This window comes from Diuraphis noxia, unplaced genomic scaffold, assembly GCF_037042655.1.
Source record: "Diuraphis noxia isolate RWA-SAM2 unplaced genomic scaffold, SU_Dnox_SAM2 contig0002, whole genome shotgun sequence".
NCBI classification, from domain to species: Eukaryota; Metazoa; Arthropoda; class Insecta; order Hemiptera; family Aphididae; genus Diuraphis; species Diuraphis noxia.
The window spans coordinates 46,914,537-46,935,179 of NW_028301712.1; the positions used below are offsets into that span (position 1 = coordinate 46,914,537).

The 20,643-nt window shown below is 27.7% G+C and overlaps 1 protein-coding gene across 1 annotated transcript; it reads right to left on the reverse strand.

The window, feature by feature from the left end:
• Nucleotides 1–10,139: 10,139 nt before the first annotated feature.
• On the reverse strand, nt 10,140–10,976 carry LOC149058576 (general transcription factor II-I repeat domain-containing protein 2B-like). The gene is made up of 4 exons (XM_089218407.1): nt 10,938–10,976; nt 10,601–10,834; nt 10,301–10,486; nt 10,140–10,253 (listed from the first exon to the last, which is right to left on the reverse strand). Exons 1-4 carry the CDS (start codon nt 10,974–10,976, stop codon nt 10,140–10,142), a joined length of 573 nt encoding a protein of 190 aa, XP_089074533.1.
• Nucleotides 10,977–20,643: the final 9,667 nt, after the last annotated feature.

The following is a 20,643-nucleotide window of genomic DNA, read 5'->3' on the forward strand; positions in this document are numbered from 1 at the left end:
AGACATAATAATATCTATAATTGTAACTTTGAAGGTGACATAAAAACAAATTCTCAGTCGAAATTCCGTGGTTTATTTACCAACTAATTGGCATTAAACTTTAAGCACCACTGCACCAGCTTCATAAGACATATCTATCTAAAATAACCACAATGTAGGTGGAAAAGTGGAAAACGCATGATATATTTTATACGTACGTACTTTGCTTTAAATTAATGGTGATAATAACTTTTGCGCACTGCTTTAATAATTGACCAAATGATATTATATCATAACGATAACATAACGACGCAGCGACCTCGTTCGTTGATTTTTGACGTCGACGTGTCGAAAATTATAATTATACCGATCATATATCTTTTGAAAAACTTTTATTCATGTAGTGAATTGAAAATAATAGGTAAACGTATAAAACGTCAATACTAATTTATTTGTTTATTTTTATATTATTATACATTTATTGGTAACGTGTATGGCAATTTTTTCATAGTACAAAATACTCGTATATTATAATATTGATAGGTATCTCCAATAAGGAGGACTTGTCGATTCCACCGGTATCGGTATATATATTTTTTTCTTCTTAGAAATGTATTGTTAGAGGCACCTTAAAAAAGGAAAAAAAGAAAAAAAAGGTTAAGCATACAACATTGCATTTAGGTACTAACTTTAAAATTGTATAAATAATTTAATTATATTGAGTCGCAAGCTCACAACTCATCATAAGCATAAGTAATAAGTTCTAGTAGTTCTACGCGTTTTTCCAATGTTTTTGAGTGTTGACCTTTCATCACTGAATATGAACAATTTAAAATTGCACACCTTGAAAATGTTAGTAGTGCTACAGTATACAAAAAACATTTGGCCTACAGGGTTTGTTTGTTTGCGACCAATATCTATGAAAATAAATAAATGCTTTAATTTTGTAGTAATAAATATAATTTAATTTTATAACGATTTAAGTGATCTAATGCCAGAAATAACTGATAAGTAAATTTGAAATAAAATAAATAAAACTATAAAAGGTACTTACCTACTAGGTACTATATTATTCTGAGATTAAGCCATTTTAAGTATACAAATCTTCGAAATTGAACAGTATATAAAATAAATAAGTAAATAACAAATAAATAATAAGTAATATTGTGGATGACGTATTCCACTGGACGCTTCGGTGGTAATATTCGTAATTATATAGGATTAACGATATTGGCGATGGATTTTGTAAAATTACTAGTTAGTAATAACAAATACTATATATTGATCTATAGTATTTGATAATAAGTAATAACCGAATATAAATAAATAATAATAATACGAAACGTTAAGTAATAACGGGATAAACCCAAGAGAGAACGGATAAGAGTGAAAGACTCAGTATAATATATAATGTTAGGTATATAATATTATTGTTATGAGTTTGTGACACATAAAACTAAATATAACTGACTATAAAAACCATGCGGGTATTATGTAATCTGCGGTGATCATTATGTAATCACTATTGTGTAGCAGAAAACCGAAAAAAATTGAAATTGTTTCCAGACACGAAACCCGAAAAAATTGAAAGTTTTCAGGCACAAAACCCGAAACCCGAAAAAAATTGAAACCGTTTTCAGACAAAACCCGAAAAAAATTGAAACTGTTTTCAGACCAGAAACCCGAAATTTCTGGATATGTTTTTATTCCCTGAAAATACTACCGTATTTATGCTATATATTTACGAAAATTCAACGGATAAACCAAAAACTGTCGGTTTCGTGAAGTACCATTTAAAATTAAAAATAACTTATAAAAATTAAAAAATGTTAGTTAAAAAATACCGAATTCTAAAAAAATCTATGAATATGCAATTATATGCATCATGTCCAAAATATGCAAAAAAAAATGGTCCTATTTAAACGAGAATAAGCCAAATCGTGGACAAATCTGACTACCAATCAATTTGGACTTAAGGAAAAAAACATGCAAATGCATATAAATTCTAGCCTTAGTCATAACTCATTGGGTTGTAAGTCTTAAGTTATTCATCCAATAATATCCAATAATCCTAATCTTAATTTATTTAAGATACTATATAATCACAATAAGGAGTTAGAATATTACACGTTTTAGAAAGAAAAAAACAACTTGTGAAAAGAAAAATATACCTAGTTAGTTGTTTATATAAAAAATAAGAATACCTAATATTTTTTTTAAAATATAATATTCTGAGAACATTCTTCTCTCAAATTGCTATTTACTTGAGTAAATCCGAACCGAAACGCAAGTATAGGTATAGAAAATATGCGCCACCATTGATTGATTTAATATCAATAATTATAATACCGCATATTATGGTGCATTTCTGCGATCGTTCTTGGCTATCGTTGATGACATTACAAAAGGATTTCTTTGAATGCCAGTGACTGTGTCGGACGTGCATTGGCGATTAACAATGGATGATAATAGTAATAATAATAATAATAATGATATTATTATTATTATTATTATATCTATATTATGATACCGTGCGGGTGCTGAAATATTTTATATTATATTATGGCCGACAAGACCACCATTCGTTAGGATAATCGACTTTCGTTGTTCGGATTGTGATCACCCCGATTTCAGGTCCGCTGGGGAATAACATCTTCTATTAATTTTTCGGCTTTATTAATTATTTTTTAGCGAAAACAAATAATATAGATAAAACATGAGATGTAGTTAATTATATTATTATTACATGGTTTCTCATCATTGCCAGTTAAGCACGTTTTCTAATAAGCAATATAATATTTATATTTATACCTCATTTTGTGCTAGATCACACCATCATAATATAAATTACAATTTGTGTATATAAGTACAAATAATTAATATTATTGTGTATGGATTACCGCTACGATAGGCATGCGCAGACCTCTATGGAAGGGCTGCAGAGTTATATATCCAAGTAGGTGATCTCGTTTTTGTTCATCCCTTGTTTTGTGGTTACTTTAATTTCGTTAGGTAAAAAAAATAAAATGTTTCTACTCATTCCGGGAAATGAAAAAAGGGAAAAAAAGAAAACAGAACAAAGGTACTTTGGCAAGGTGTCGTAAAATTGGAATAGGTACCCAGAAACTACCCGGACATAAAAAAGTGCATGTATAAAAAAGTCAAGGCTAATAGTATATACATGCATACACCAATACACCTACGATTCGATTTTTTAATGGTACATGGGTTTCCTCGTTCAATTTAGGTACAACCATTAGGCTGCTGCAGCTGAATCGTGGTAAAATTATATAGTATTTACACCTGCCGTTTGCCATATAAAAATACAGCACATAACTAAATAATATATTATGACACGAAAACGTTGGGGGGGGGGGGATGTGGGAGGACTCAAGGCTGGAATAGATGATCTATAGGCGTCTTGCAGCAGCATAATGTAATATATTTATACGCACTTAACCGATATATGTATATCAGACATGCAACAGTAAACTTATAGTCGTCACTCGTCGCCCTTTGATTATTAAATGTATTGTGAGAAAAATTAAATTCGTTGGTATACATGTTAGGTATTAAGTGGAGCGATGAATGTACGTATTACAGGTCTTACAATTATGGCTGATTTTTTTTTATGTCTTTTTACCTACACAATAAGTATTCAAAATAATTATTTGATTTTATGATTGGAAAGTGATTCTATTTGGTACTTAAGGGGGTCAAAATTAAACATTTTCAGTAGTTTCAAAAGCTTCGGGTCTCAGAAAAAAAAAAAAATTAAAGAAAACCAGAGATTTTTATGAAAAATTAATTTGAACTTACATCAACTAACATACAATTATATATTATATATTATACAACTAACCATAAAAACTTAAGTGAATGATGTAAATTGAAACTAAAAATCTATTCTATTATGATTTATATTAACATAATTAATACTGGATGTGATATACTTATCGAAAACCTATAATTTATATCCAACACCAACACATCATGTTCAGAAGTTCTGTTTTCTATATTAGAGACACTGCGGAAAATGGTATTGCTTGTAGTCTGTAAGTAACGTTAGAGAGTGTCAGAATATCGCGATTGTATGAACTTTGAGAACAGGATTTTGACTGACTTTCTACCTGCTAAATTTAAGGGTAGAATATTATTAATAGTAGATGTAAAAATTCCGACTTCCTTATTAGGTATACCTTTCTATATACTCCATTATTTATTTTGTTTTCTATAGTTCAATATACGTGTTATGACATACTTACATATTATATTGTTAGTTGTTAAATAGGTATAATACCTATACGTATTATACTATTACAATCTTCGGCGTCTTGGAATTTTTTGGATGTTAGACACAAGTTACAATATATCAAACATATCACGTGTTCGTCGGTGGCTGATCTGGCGAATCCGGCTACATTCTTCAAGCCAAATACATTTTTTATAAGTGATAAAATTATATATTCAAACTGAAATAAAATATTATGACAACGATTTTTGTATTTTTTGTTGATATTCAAAAAATTTCAATCGTTGAATATTTTAAACATTCTACTGTTACTTAAACTATTAATTTTTTGCATAGAATACATTTTCAAAATATTTAGAATCATTTTAAGTTATTTATAAAACTAATGTACTTACACTGTTTTATAAATTGTACAAAGATATATAAACTTATAAGCTAATGAAATGTATATTATAATAAAATATGCTTATAATTAATATAGGGTTACAGGGCATATATCTACTAAAGATTATTTTCACCTTATTTAATTTATTATTATTATTATTAAAATTTAAAATTTATCCATTACAATGTGTAATCTATATTCAATGCCGAAGTAGGTACCTATATATTCATCAACACCTACAACACAGTAGTGTGGGTTAACTTATTTTTTTAATACTATGTTTTACATAGTATGATATATATCGAAGGTTGGTATTATATTTATGTAAGGATAGCACAAATTTTTTAATATTAAAAATGACTTGGTGTGATGAGTTGTTAATTTGGTATGAAGTACGAAATGTAAATTAAGAGCAGTTTTATAATTAATATTCTAATTTATACGACGGAATTGAATTTGATGAAAAAATTCTCACAATCGATAGAACATTAATTAATAATATACTATTGTATTTTGTAACAAATATCACATTAAATACCGCATAATTGTATTATGCTGTTTGTATATAGAAGGTAATCATTAAATTAATCAATTACCTATATGTATAAGATTATTACTTGAAAGGACAAATTGTATTGAGAACTTGAAACTAAGTTTCACCAACAGCTTCTCGTGGCTGGTAAAAGTTTTCCAAAAAGACATTAGTCGACTTAACCACTAGGTAGATACCTTTAACAATATAATATATAAACGCCTACAGTTTAGATATAATATTAAATTTATCCTCCGTTGCTCTGACGTCGTTTATACATTCAAAATATAGGTATGTAGTAGGTATTATTTATAAATAAGGTCCAGTCGAAATCACTATACTGAAGCTAAATTTAATTAAAAACTACAGCGCACTAAACCTAGTATTTATAAATACATAATCTACGTAAATATGTATAGTTTTGGACGGCTTCAACATCACCCACTGGCTAAAGTTTCACAAAATAAAACCTAATTAGGTAAAATCTGGTATACGAGATATAATTAGAGCAATTATATAAATAATAATATAATTTATATTATATTTATATTTTTCGTTGCTCTTGACGTCGTACAATTTATTATTATTATTGTGTAAATATATTATACAAGATCTTCAACAAGCACTCAAGGAAGGACAAGGAAAATACCAAAAATATACACAATTATTTCACTAATGTAGATTTAGCAAAACTTCTGTAAAAATAAAAATAAATATTCATATTTTTATATTATACATCACCAACTTCCCTTAATTATAAACGTAATGTATCCCTATATTTTTAACATCAATATTTTGTAATTATTACAGGCTAATGAAGCTTTATAGCCAAATAACAAAAAATATCTGGTCTAGTAGGCTTTACCTACTTAGGCCCCACTTTTTTCCTTTTAAAACCGACAGCAGATGAGGCTCTCTGTATAAAAAATACTACTTCTAGCCTTCTTATTTAGGCTTTTAGTAAAATCTAACATTAACATTCAAAAGAAAATTCTTATATACAAATGTCTTTTCTGTCCATATACATACGGAATCATACTCTAGGGTCCAGCAAAAAAATCAAATATTCAAACTATTCAATAATTTCAATCAATTTGTCTGCATTTTATTGCTAAAGCTCCTTTTGGTTCGTAACGAACAAAATACTCCACGATGATTTACAAATCTAAACCGTCCATGACATAGCCATAAATTTCTATTAAAGGCTTCATAGGAAGCTATTTTTAAACCACAACCATTATTTCTTCTCACAATTAGCCTTTAAGGAGACTTCTTGACAACCTTATAAGATGTCTCGGGTGCAAATCATGCGAAGATCTTCTAAGCCTATGTATTATATACTTACCTATATCATTCATAAATAAAAAGTAACTCCATTCCACCCACTCTACGTTCAAGTTATTCAAAGCCCTTTTTTTACTATTCATTATTTTTACATAATTCTTTGCTTATTGTATATAATTTACAGATGGTATATTATTATAAATAAACGACACTCTTTAAAAAAATCGAAATCATCTCACCGAATTGAATCTAAGGATAAATAGAGAGTGAGAATGCTAGGCATTATAATGATTGTTGTTAGAATAACCGCAATAACTATGATGATTCACATAACTACATAAGTATAGTTACTTATAAATTTATAATATATCATGTGATGTCGTCAATCACAAATATTATTTAGCTAATGCTCTGTAGAGAATTACAAAATCGAATTTAATAACTCTCCGTGTGTTATAAATTATATTACTGTATCATGTTAGCATCCAGTGGTTAAACTGAGGGGGGACGAAGGAGGACTGAATACCCCTTCTTATTTACGGTTAGATTATGCGTCCCCTTTAATTTAAGTCTCCAAAGTCTGGGGGGACGCTAAAAAAATAAATTTATTGTGAATTTAATAATATGTTGCATGTTAATTTTAATAATTTATTAAATTATTTATGCAGCCACACACATTGATTAGATTTCGAATTTAAACGTATTTTATTTCGCTCGAATAATCTCCACGTTCTGAAGATGGTTAAGTTTAGTGCGATAAGCAATTTTTAAATAATAAATTATTGTGTAGTAGTGTCACAGAATAGATTAAATAGTGTAGTGTGTTATCCATAATAGGTAGTGTGCGATTCCATGTGATATAATAATTATGGTTTAAATAAAATATTAAACTGAAAGAATATGAATAGTGATATTATTTATTATAAATTGTTTTTTTAATGAAATGTTTAAAACTAAAATGTAAATGTATTTTTTTTTTTAATTTCGGGCAATGATTTTCAATTCATTTTTAACTTAGCAGGCATTATATATTTAAAATCATTTTTGATAGGAGAAAATTTGATATTACATACTATATTAACATAACATTTTTATGAACCATGGTGTATAAAAAAATCAAATTATATAGGTTCATACCTAGTAGGTTTCTTAAAAAAGTTTGGTTAGATATAGATTTTGGATGAAGAACTCGGGAACGCTCCTTAGTTTTTGGTAACGTTAGACCCCCTCAAAATTTTTCCCACTTTAACCACTGTTAGCATCACATATTACATATAATCGTATCCTATTTCTATAAGGTTATATCTAAGAGTTGGAGGATAAGCTACATTCTAGTGAATATAATGAAAGATCTTATGATTTAAAACAAGTACCTAGTTAACTGACAGAATTCCATTCAAGCTCCAGGTATAAAATAGTATAATTGTCTATTTCGTTAAACACTTTTTTTTTATCCTATAGTCTTTTTGCGTACAAATTATATTATAGGTAAGAGAAGTTTTTTGAAAGTTGTTATATGTATTTACTACTGCAAACACAAAATAAACAAAAACAAATCCCAACCTTAAAATAAGCACAAATAAGTATTAAAAATTATCAAAATGTTATCCTCGACGTATTTTGTGCTTGCCTGGCATAAATAGAACACAATCAAACACTAAATGTATGCAAATGAATTATTCTCCCTCTTTTCATGATAAATAAAGGTTCAATGGTCTAAAAAACTATCAGCATCCTAAAGATTACTTCAGAAAACTCTTAATTTGCATTCTTGGGAAAAAATCAACAGTAAAACATACTATATTATCAAGCTTAGTTTAAGGGTGTATTTTAATAAATACAATGAGTTGATAATAAAATGAGTACGCGCCACACATAGTATATGTTTAAAAGAACTACGTTGTAAAATACGAAATTAATAATGTATAAAAATGTTTATATTATTTAATTATTGTTGTACAATAATATAGTGCTCTACAAATAATAATAATAAAAACTAATAATGAAAAAAGTACGACAGAATGTTGCTGAAACGTATGCGATCATCTTTTGTACGTGGCGTATATCATTGAATATGCAATGCACACCGTAAATCCTTCAGAACATTTTTATGATATATATATCTTAAGGACTTAGAGATATGTTACTATAATCTAGTACGATGTTTGGATGGTCTACGCAAGATAATAAAAAGACGGGTAAACGAAACAAAACGAAACGGATCAAAAGGATAAAAACGTACCGCAGCTAGGTAGGTACATAAAATATAATAATATCGAACGACGTGCGTGACACGATCAGTGAATTTATTATGGTTTTGAATTTTTAGTACCTACCAAAAAATATAAAATTCGTGACGGATACATTGATTGTGGCCGAAACTTTTTATTATAAATATTACATCACACAACATAGCCACAACACAATAGTGTTTTATAATATTTAACCCAAGATGCATATTTTGGCTTATATATAAATTCATAATATATAATAATAAATTACGTTCGTTTTTTCACGGTTTTTTTGGGCCTAAAACGATATTATTATTATTAATATTATTGGGTATAATACAATGTTAATGTAGGTAGTAAGAATTTCGTACTAAAATATTTTATTTAAAAGTAAAATATACATAATCCGAGTTTTGAAATTAATTGTATTTGCGTATATACGCCAATAGTAAGCAATTATAACTTATGCTAATATTACGTTATATAACACTATTGTTGTACGTGTACCTACACACGGACAAATTACATTTTAAAAAAGCGAGTAAGTGGATGTCACTCTGCTGTACATTAGGGGGTGGGGTGGACCTCTGACTAGGGTAGGTTAAATTTTAATGCGATATTGTATACGAAAAACGATTCTGAACGGAGATGATTTGTTAGTCTAGGACAGCGTTTCCCAACCTTTTTGCAATGGCGGCCCATAAATTTAATCTTTATTAGGTACGTGACCCCCCCCCCGCACCTAAAATAAAAAGTATGCCGTAATTAAATAAGATTTTTACTATAATCCATTTTATCATAGAGTTTTTTATAAAATACCTCGTTTTGTACCGCTCGTTGCTCAACTGCATATTATGGATTATGGACAAACGACCGAGATCGACTAGTCACTAGTTATTAGCACATTTACCGATAAGATAAAAAAATTCCAAAATCGTAATAAACTTTACGTCATTTATTCTACAATACTAGTTATTTATACTATTTATCAATTTACGACTAAAATAACTGTAATCGTAACCGCGAGTAGCGACCCATCAAAAAATGGGTTTGATGAAATCCCATGGTTTGGGAAACGCTGGTCTAGGATATTATATTATATTTAAAATTTAAATATTGTCATATATTATTCTATTTTGAAACAAATATTTTATTTTTCAATTAGGACGCATTTTGCATGAGACATGGTTAATCAATTTTTCCAAAAACATTGCATGTAGTTATCATAATTCATAATACTTTATATCAGGGTGGTCCAACCTTTTGTAGTTGGCGGGCCAATTTACACTTTCATAAAAACACCGGGGGCCGCCAGAAGAAAGAAATTATATTATTACCTATTTATATTTTATTTTATATAATGCACAAATTATTAATTATTATTATTATTTAATGTTTTCATGTTTAAAATTATCAAAAAATTACTAAAAAAATAAATTAGGCTAGGAATGTCTTATGACAATAAAAAATAAACTATTAATGTGATGATTGGCATTGTTTTTCAGTAGCCAATTTATCAATTTCAATTGAACACCCTGTGGTGGCTAATGATTCTAAAGACGAATCTTGAAGACGGTTTCTTGATTTAGACTTGAATAAATTCATTGTAGAAAATGCCAATTCACAAATATACGTACTGGCGTACTGCCAAATAATGATAAAATTTCAAGAGAAAAATTCCGTAATGTTGAGAATTTTTCTTGCGAACACAGTTTCCAAAAATCTTCAGGAGGCAAATTTACTTTTGATTGAAGAAAACAATCTTCTTGTAAACCACATAACTCCATTTGAAAATCGGGAGGTTGTGCTGAGATATCAACTGTCTTTGGGTTGTTAAATAATTCAAATTTAGGTTTCAATATATAAAAATCTTTAAATCGTGAATTAAATTCTGTTATTAGTTTTGTAATTATATTTTTAAATTCAATAAAGCATACCGATTGATTTTCAATTTTTTTAATTTCTTGACATGATGGAAAATATGTAGTTTCATTGTTTTCTAATGCGTTTTTAAATACTTCTAATTTTTTCCGAAAACCTTCAATATTACTAAAAAGCTGACATATATTTTGTCCACTACTTTGCAGTTTTAAATTTAAAATATTTAAATGAGATGTCAAATCAGTAAGAAAAGACTTGATGAATGAAATACTTTGTATGTCTTCATAAAACTGTAGTCAAATCACCAATATTTTTAGATTTAAGAAATTCAAAAACTTCACTTCTCAATGCAAAAAAAGATTTCAAAAAATTTCCTGCACACAGTCATCTTACTTCACAGTGTAACGAGATATCACCATACTCGCTCTCCATTTATAACGATTAGATAAGGCTTATTTTATCTTAGTTAAACATATACCTGGTTTGAGGATAAATCGTTATCGTTACGCGATTTAATAAAAATTTAAAACTCAAACCCTCAAAACATTTTTCCTATAATGACGCTTCAAATTTTCTCTATAGTTATTTGAAGCAAAACTTATGAAAAACTTAGTGTTGAATTGTTTAACCTTAGATATAAACATAAAAATTTTTATGAATTTTGAACTACAAAATAATTTGCAAATATTCATGGTTTTGACGAATTTTTGTTAATATTTGAACTTCAAATGCTAATAAAATTGTGCCTATGTATTCTTATAATTTTTTAATCACTATAAGAATAACTTATGAGGAATTTTGTATTAAATTGTCAAGTATTTTGATTGGGCCAAAAAAATTTCACTTCAAAAAAAATGTTTCAGAAAAATTGCAAATTTCAGTTTTTTATAAATATCTCAAAAAAAGTCAAAATGTTTTAAAAATTAAATCGTGTAAAGAAAATGATAATCTAAATAACTGGTAAAATTATCAAGTATCAACGATTTATACTTTTTGAATAATAATAAAATATATTTAAAATCGTTTGAGGATAAATCGTTATCGTTACACTGTTTCGTAAAAATTTAAAATTCAAACGCATTTAAAGTTTTTCCTATAATGATACATCGAGTTTTCTCTAAAGCTACTTGAAGGAAAACTTACGGAAAACTTAGTGTTGTATTTTTAATCCTTAGTTATAAACAAAAAAAATTTTATGATTTTTCAACTTCAAAATTACTTGCGAATTTTCGCGTTTTCGACAGATTTCGTAAAAATTTGAACTATAAACGGTTATAAAAAAATTGTGTCTAACGATTTTAAATTTTTTTAGCTGCAATAAGAACAACTTATATCATAAGAAACTTTGTATTAAATTTTCAAGTTTTTTTGGTCATCCAAAATTTTTTTACCAACACTTCAAATAAAATTCTTATAAAAATCGAAAATTTCAGTGGTTTATAAATAACTCAAAAAATAAAAAACTGCATATATATAACTCTTGCATAAACATTTGGTGAAAATTTTAAGTATTTACAGTGATTAGCTTTTGAATTACAACCATATAAAAAAATCGATTTGATCGAAAACTGGTTTTGCGTAAAAATTCCCGTTTTTCTGTCACTTTTTTGTTGTTTTTCACGATTTTTGAAAAACTAAGGACATTCACTTTTCCATCGGAAACCATCCCCAAAGTTTGAAATTGAAGCATTATTTCAACTAGTTATGCTGTACACCGATACAATAACAAAAAAACACACATCATTGTAAAATCAATACATTTCATCACTCCGTTCAGAATCTAAAATAAGAACAATAATAATAATAATAGAAAGAAGCAAAATGAGCTGAGGCAGCACATTGTAAACATATATTTAAGAACTCAAGCACAAAAAAATAATTTATGTATATAAAACAAATCTAAGTCGATACACCCTCATACTACGAAGGCAATATAAACAATATTATAAAATATATCGTAGAGGTTCATACAATTTAAAATTTAATTTAGATTTCTAACTAGACATTTAATTTATATATTATCAACTTCTATTTAATAATTATGTGAAAACGATTCATTCTATTTAAATTCACTTTTAATTTATTCAACTAAATATGAGTTAATCACGTCATTGGACATAAATATTATATTAAACATTATATAGGTACAACATGAACATGGAGTATATATAGATAGCTTGTATACTGCAAACTGTTACTGTAATAGGTTGTAGGTAGTAGGTACAGTAGGTACACATAATAATTATACAATATGAAATTTACGTCATAACTCATTTCATATACACCATGTCACCGTCAGAATTTCATTAACCTTGTCGACTGGTGAGAAATCCTCCTATTGTAATAATTATAATAATAAAATATGTAGACATCAAATACGAGTGTGTGCCGAGTATAATAATATTACATAGGTATATTATTCTGCAATTGGATGCGGTGCGGTTTGCTGCAAGCGTGTCTAGCCATCACGCATTGCTCCCATCTGAAAAACATTCTAACCAAAACATAATTGAAGGCGTCAGGGTAGGTAATCAAATACGAATATATAACAAATATATTATATAATATACATAAGTACTCGCTGAATCGTAAGCGATGCATGATTTATTAGTAGCCGTGATATAAATGATCTACATAATGTGCAATATACGCGAAATGAAAATATGACAATGATTATTGTGTCATCTTAATGATGACAACAATGACGAAAAGAATAAAACAATAATATACAATAATATAGGCATGTAGCAGTGAAATCGTGACTAAATAATTAAACGTACCTAACTATTGGTAGTAGGCATAATGGTTATACATATTTTATAATATACAACAAATACTATCAATTGTTATGCTTCACAAACAACTACACACTATATAAAAATAATATAATATACCTAACGTATATATTATCTACATAATATGTACTTACATATATAATAATATTAATGTGCGTTATCGCAGTAAGCCAATAATCTTACTCCAGTCGTATAGTTTATCTAGAGGTATGCATTTTTGCGTCGATGGAATTAATATTACATTTTTAGATATTATGTATTCAATATAAAATAATTATGGTATATTTTTTTAAATGCACATAATCTAAACAGTTTTATGTCGTAATATTAACACTAAAAACTGTAACACCAACATTAACGATTTAGATGAATGTTTTTACATACATTTTAAAACAAAAAAGTATTTTAGTAGATTTTGCTTTGTGTTTTTTTTTTTTTTTTTGCTACAACCTGCATTCGTACAATCGTACCACAATCAGAATAATATGTCAGTGCCTATTTTCATTTTATGCGTAACATAAAAACTAATTTTTGATTTTTAAGCTGCAAGAGTTATGAGTTTTAGTGTCATGAATAATGATACAATAAGTTACCTTATTTAGTTATACAGTGTATTTGTGTACAGCTGAAAAATTATCTTTTAATGTATTTATTATTTTTTTTTTAATAATAATAATCCTCATTGTCTACTATATTTTATATTTACAAGTCAACAATTGCAAACAACTGAAATTCATACAGTTTTAATTAAAAGTTACAATACATTTACTAAATTAAATTGGATTTTATTAACATTATGTTAAGTTAGATATTTTAGCTTCACGAATAAATTTCTGACTTGAGTGTCTGAATAATTACTTGTGTTTCCGGAATGATATTCTTGCGTAGGCTTCAAATTGCTGAGTAATTTTATGGCAGTTTGCTGTTGATGTTACTATATAAGATAGGTGCTTACCTGTAGCTAGTCAGCGAATATAAATTATAATATACTCGTAGGATAATTGAAATATCCATTTCACATGTACCTTGCTGTCTCTTGTCATCTTTTTCGTAATTTGATTACTTTAATAATGCCTGAAGAATCTAAATGTAGCTTATATAATTGCTCAATAATAACATTAAAGATTTAAGGTATATTCAAAAATATCGTTGCAATGAGAACTTAATATAATACATATTTACTATACCTAATAAATTTATTTAATTATCAGGTATTTCTGCAGAAACCAATTTAATAAAATATTAATACATTTGTCTATTAAGCTCTACCTATAATAATTTGTATTATAAGTCACGTATTTTGAAATAGGTTTCATCAACTGAAACTGTACCGTTTGTCTTGCCACCAGTTGGATTACAGTTTCATTTCCTGTTAAACCGACGAGTCTAATATTTCAAATTAGAGACAGGTACATTACATCATAAAAAGATTCAAAATACCTGTTATATATATTAAGTATATATTATACATACAGTCATATGAAATTTACGGTGGAGTACGATTATGCACAGTGCCGGAAAACCGTAGAACATAATTTTGACTATTCAAAGGCGTATGTTTGCGCGTAAAATAAGATGCGACCATGCCAATTTGATTATAAAAATTTCATTTATTTTATAATTGTTTTCACTATTTAAATATAGATATAAATACACCCATTCGAAAGTATTTAAATACATATTTTCCTCATATACTAAAAAAAAAAAAATTATAATATAAAAAAAATTACGATACTGCTAATATATTTATTCGGTCTACGTTATAAAAAACGATAATGATAATTATAAAAAAAAAGTAGTTCAAAACATTGTATATACCTACGTACATTGATTACTTAATATCTTATTTAAATGCAATAGCAGATAGCTTTTTTCAGAAATTATTAGAAAAACATTTTTAAACCAGTCCAGTTACTGAACACCCCCCAGTAATTGAACGATGTTTATAAGTATTTGAATTATAAGGACTCATGTTAACCAAACTAGATAATTTTTTTAGTTTTAATTATTTGACATTATGGCCAAACTGTAAAACTATGATTAAGAAAGCCACTGTAGATAGTAGCTGATTGATAACGTTCAAAACATACCGTTCCTCACTGAAGACAGCGTTGGAGGCATTTTGTTTAAGTAAGTACCATAAAACTTTTTTGTGGGAACTTAATAACTTTAAGAATTACATTTATATCTCATTTGTAATGGTTTTATTGCTTACTAGATGATATTTTAAGTTAATTTTATTCATGAAAAAGTTAAAACTTTGTTTTATTTAGTGATTATATTGGTGTTCAATTAATGGCATCTGATATTAAGTAATATCTAGTAATTGAACAGTTGTTCAATTACTGGTAGTTGATTTAAATAATTGAATCCCAGTAATTGAACTTTCATTTTTTACACTATTATTTTTCTAAAATTCACATACATACATACTAGGTTACCTGTATAAAAAAAACACTGGTAGACATTGAAAAAATAGTTTTGAATTAATAAATAATAAAAATATTATTTTCTTATAGAATGGCCAAAAAATTTAAATATTCAGAGGAAGATATGAAATCTGCTTTATTTATTGGAGGATATAATGCATCATCATAAATATACATACTCACTAAGTATGACGCAAATGTTACCAATTTTTCATTTTCTGGAGGCATTATCGCAGCTAATTTAGGTACATACATAAATGTTTCCAACTTCATTTGGATCCACGAATAATAACCCAAAAACATAACGCAGCCATTTTCCAACTTCGCTTGTGTCGTCTTTATATTCTACAGAAAGACCTAATTCTTGGATTTTTCTATACCACGCTTGTGTGAGATGAAATCTGCAACATTCTATTTTTGTTTTAGGCCAAACATTTAAAACAGGATAAATCTTTGGATAAAATAATAAATTCATAATATTAGCACATTTATCAACTAACATAATAAATATACGTTCATAAGATACAGTAGATTTATCTGATGATAAACAAAATATTAATGGTATATAGTGACCATTATTTATATAGCCATGTAAAGTATCAATTGTTTAAAAAACTTAGTGCAATAAGAAAAAGTACCTAAATAAATAGTTTCTGATTGGCGATTGCGTTAAAAAATTTAAATTTGTAGAGGATGCAATCAATATTATTAAGTTATTATGCTCGTCATTTAACAACAAAAGTCTTCATCTTTAGAAATTTGTACTTCAAACGTTTTTGGTTGAGCCACAATGGTTATAATAGTCAACGTGAAAACGTGGTTATAATATTTAAACATGAAGACTAGAGATAAGGAGGCCAAACTCTACCACAAAAAACGTCCCGTAAAACATAGCGCACTAATTTCTCCACCAGTCTGCGTGGCGGTCAAATCCGAGGCTGGCTCGGAGTATAATTAACCCGTATTAGATTGGGACATACTCGACTTTATTACATTTAAAAAATTATAATTAAAAAAATAATAATCGTATTTAAATTAGAATTACACCATCGTATTCAGCGCAAATTTATCTTTAAGAATGTTATATATTTACGTAATATATGTACATATAAATAGTAAAAAAAAATTTAAATGCTGTCTACTGCAAAGTTTATTTTTGTTTTTAGAGATTCTTTGGCATGATGAGAAGTGCTTGTGGTTCAAATGATCATCCGGATTCTGTCTTATTTATTCAAATGTTTCGTCTCATCAGCACATACTCATTAATTAAACCACCAAAAAATAGTAATGTAACTGGTGGAGAAATGATTGAAACATTAATAAATATTCAAGATTTATCAAATGTGAATGTAACAAAAGATACACTAGAAGGAGAGTTAGATTCAATTATAGACAAAGGCCAGTTTGAAGAACTTCCTGACGTTATAGCATTAATGCATGACCATGATTATAGGTCTACCAGTACTTCAAGTCAAGTATTATCATACTTAGCAGGTTATATAGCTAGAAAGGCAAACCGATTTACTAAGTGTAAAAAATGTCTCTCTAGTTTAAGAAACGATTGTTTGTCTTCATCTAGAGACAAACTTATAGACATGCGATCAAAGGGCAACTTAATACATTCATCAAATAATCTATTTAGTTTAATTTCTATTTTAGAAAAATCGACACTAGAAGCATTAAAAAATGAAGAACTTAATATGAATACTTTACTAACTATTACGGAAATGATTGAACAAGGGGATTCAATCCAATTGGTCGGTTGTGTAGATCATAAAGAAGAATTTTCTAAAGCCATTGTGCGATTTTTTTTAATAATGCGCATGTGTTTTATTGTCAAAAGAGCCAATTATAAAGATACGATGACTAGCAAAGAAAAAACAAAAAAAAAACAGGAAAGTATCTAAACTGTAAATAATAATAAAAATTATATTGTAAAATAATTATGTAAACGTGACGGTTTACATTTTTTAAAAATTTTTTTTTACTATTTATATGTACATATATTACGTAAATATAGAACATTCTTAAAGATAAATTTGCGCTGAATACGATGGTGTAATTCTAATTTAAATACGATTATTATTTTTTTAATTATAATTTTTTAAATGTAATAAAGTCGAGTATGTCCCTATCTTATACGGGTTAATTATACTCCGAGCCAGCCTCGGATTTGACCGCCACGCAGACTGGTGGAGAAATTAGTGTGCGATGTTTTATAGAACCAATTTTTGTGCAGGCGGCCAGCAGTGTTTGGCCTCCTTATCTCTAGTCTTCATGTATTTAAATTACAAATATAGGTTAATGGTAATATGATTTACACATTTATGGTAATACGATACGATAAAATGATAATCACAATCTCTTCAGTGTAGCCAACTCGTAGTGTAGCAATAACATTTAAAACAACTCGGGAGAGTTTACATACTTCCTACAGGTAAAGTAAACCTGGGAGAGTTCACAGTGTTCACACATTTACTTTAGGTAAACACAATTTTAACGCGGGAGAGTTTACCATCGGGAGAGTTTACTTTTTTAAAAATCGGGAGAGTTTACCATAAAACCGGGAGAGTTTACCACCGCCCCAAAAATCAACACAACCTTTGGGTACATCATATTTTTTAAATAATACCATGATTGGGTACAACGTTAAAACGTTTAGTACCTACTAAACATTTAATTTGTTCTGACAAAATGTGGATCTATGTCATATATACTATCAGATACTTTCTTTTATTATTGTCATTTTAAAATTAGTTATACATTTTTTAATATGTCCAAAAGAAGTCTTAATAAAGATTATAGTATAGATAACAAGGTATTAGATTCACATGTATTCGCAGTCGCTTAAACTACGATAATATCGTATGATAATCAAAATCATATAATTGATAATAATTAGTTTGAGATAAATTATCGAGCAATAAATGAGTATACCAGAAATTTTGGATCACGCTAGTAATATGATGTGTTTCTAATCGTGTCTTGTATAATATGTGCTCCTAAACATTTTCTGATTTATTGGGTAAAATTATAAAATTAGTTGTATTTTTTTGTACTCAAACGTATTGACTTTTGGGTCAATGTTCCCAAATATTCTGTGGCCGTCACTTCTTACCCCAGGACTGGAGTTGTGCAAATAATTACAAATAAAGAATGAGTTAATGGTCAAATTTGTTTTTTTTTTTTTAAATAAAAGTCGAGTGGATTTTGATTGTGATGTACTTTTAAATAATTATGCTTTTTAGTTGTTTTTACCACATAAAATTCAAAATGAAATAGATGCCTAGAAATAACTGTTAAATATTACAGAGTTCAAAAAGAACGCACTATATTTATATAATATAAAGGTATACAGGTGTTATATACTTATAAGTTATAATACATATATATATATATATATGTATATTACATATTTAAATACATTCAACATTGTGTAGTTTATTTAACAAGATAATAATCAATTTGGTACTTATTGTATCTGCTCAACTTGGTAAACATAATATTTAAATTACATTTAACTTTGAGAGAAAGCAAACATATTATAATTAAAAATCTTGGAGTAAATTACATTTTATAAATTCATAACACCACCACCTAACAGACTTAGACTAGGTTGCTACTATCTCCTCATTTTACTGGTTTTTTATGATGCTCACTTACGGATTTTGTGTGGTGGATAGGTTATCCGTGATCACACTCACATACACACTCACATTCTCATCATCTCTCATAATCTATATTCTTTCTCTTGTACACCTGAGGGCATATCGTCGTCGAGTCGAGTATGAGTTGTGGATGTTCATTAACGAATAACCATTAAAGCTCTTTAAAAATCGCAACGAACTAGCTCTTATTGATATCTATAATCTAATTTAATGAATTATGTGCATATGAAACATTAGGTTTACATATAACCTATTCCGTCATTTTTGTACTCAACATGTAAACATAAAATTGTTTACGCATTAAACTATGTTATATATAACTATTTAAGATGCATTCAGTATGAATAATATATATTATATTATTGTTCTATAAAAATACTGCACGTCATTTTCGTGTACAGATTTATAGATGATGAAAAAAATCACAATTTTTTATCTCAAAAAAATATTAATGTTTCATTAATATTAATTATTCCAATACACTTAGCGGTGCAGTGAATAAACATAACACATAACTCTAATAAATGTGTCACTGCAGAAAATCGAAAAAACAAAAACTAAGGTTGAGATTTTTACGCGTTTATCTTTCGTGATTTTAAAGTTTATCTAATGTTCAATAATTTCATTTGCATAAATCAGTATCTGTCAATTGTGCTGATTTTTCTAGAATATCTGAAATTTATACATCTTTTGCGCCGGTGGATTTATTCCACCAGTAAATTTATCAAAAATCAATTAGGTATACATCGATTGCACCAGGAAAATAGAAATATTTTTAGATATGTTATTTTAATACATTTTAATGAGACGTGTATACGTTGACATTATAAGTCACTATCAAAAACCGTAAAAATACTAATCATACATATAGAATAAAAAATTATAAAATATTAAAATACATATGACATAGAATAATTTATTATAATTTCAAAAATTGGAAAATATTGAAATAAATATTATAATTATATATTATTATTATTATTATAATTTGATAAAAATTATAAAATATTGATATCGATATCATAGCGATTATTCGTACTACAGCGCAATAATTATTATATAAACTTTTTTGGATCTCAATATCGTCCAGCGCAGTTGATTTATTGGGCGGTACTGGTTTGCGCACAAATACCAAAAAGACAACTTGTTTGGGCACAAAACTACCACTCGTTTGAGAACAGTTGAACCGTAACCAAGCACATGGTTT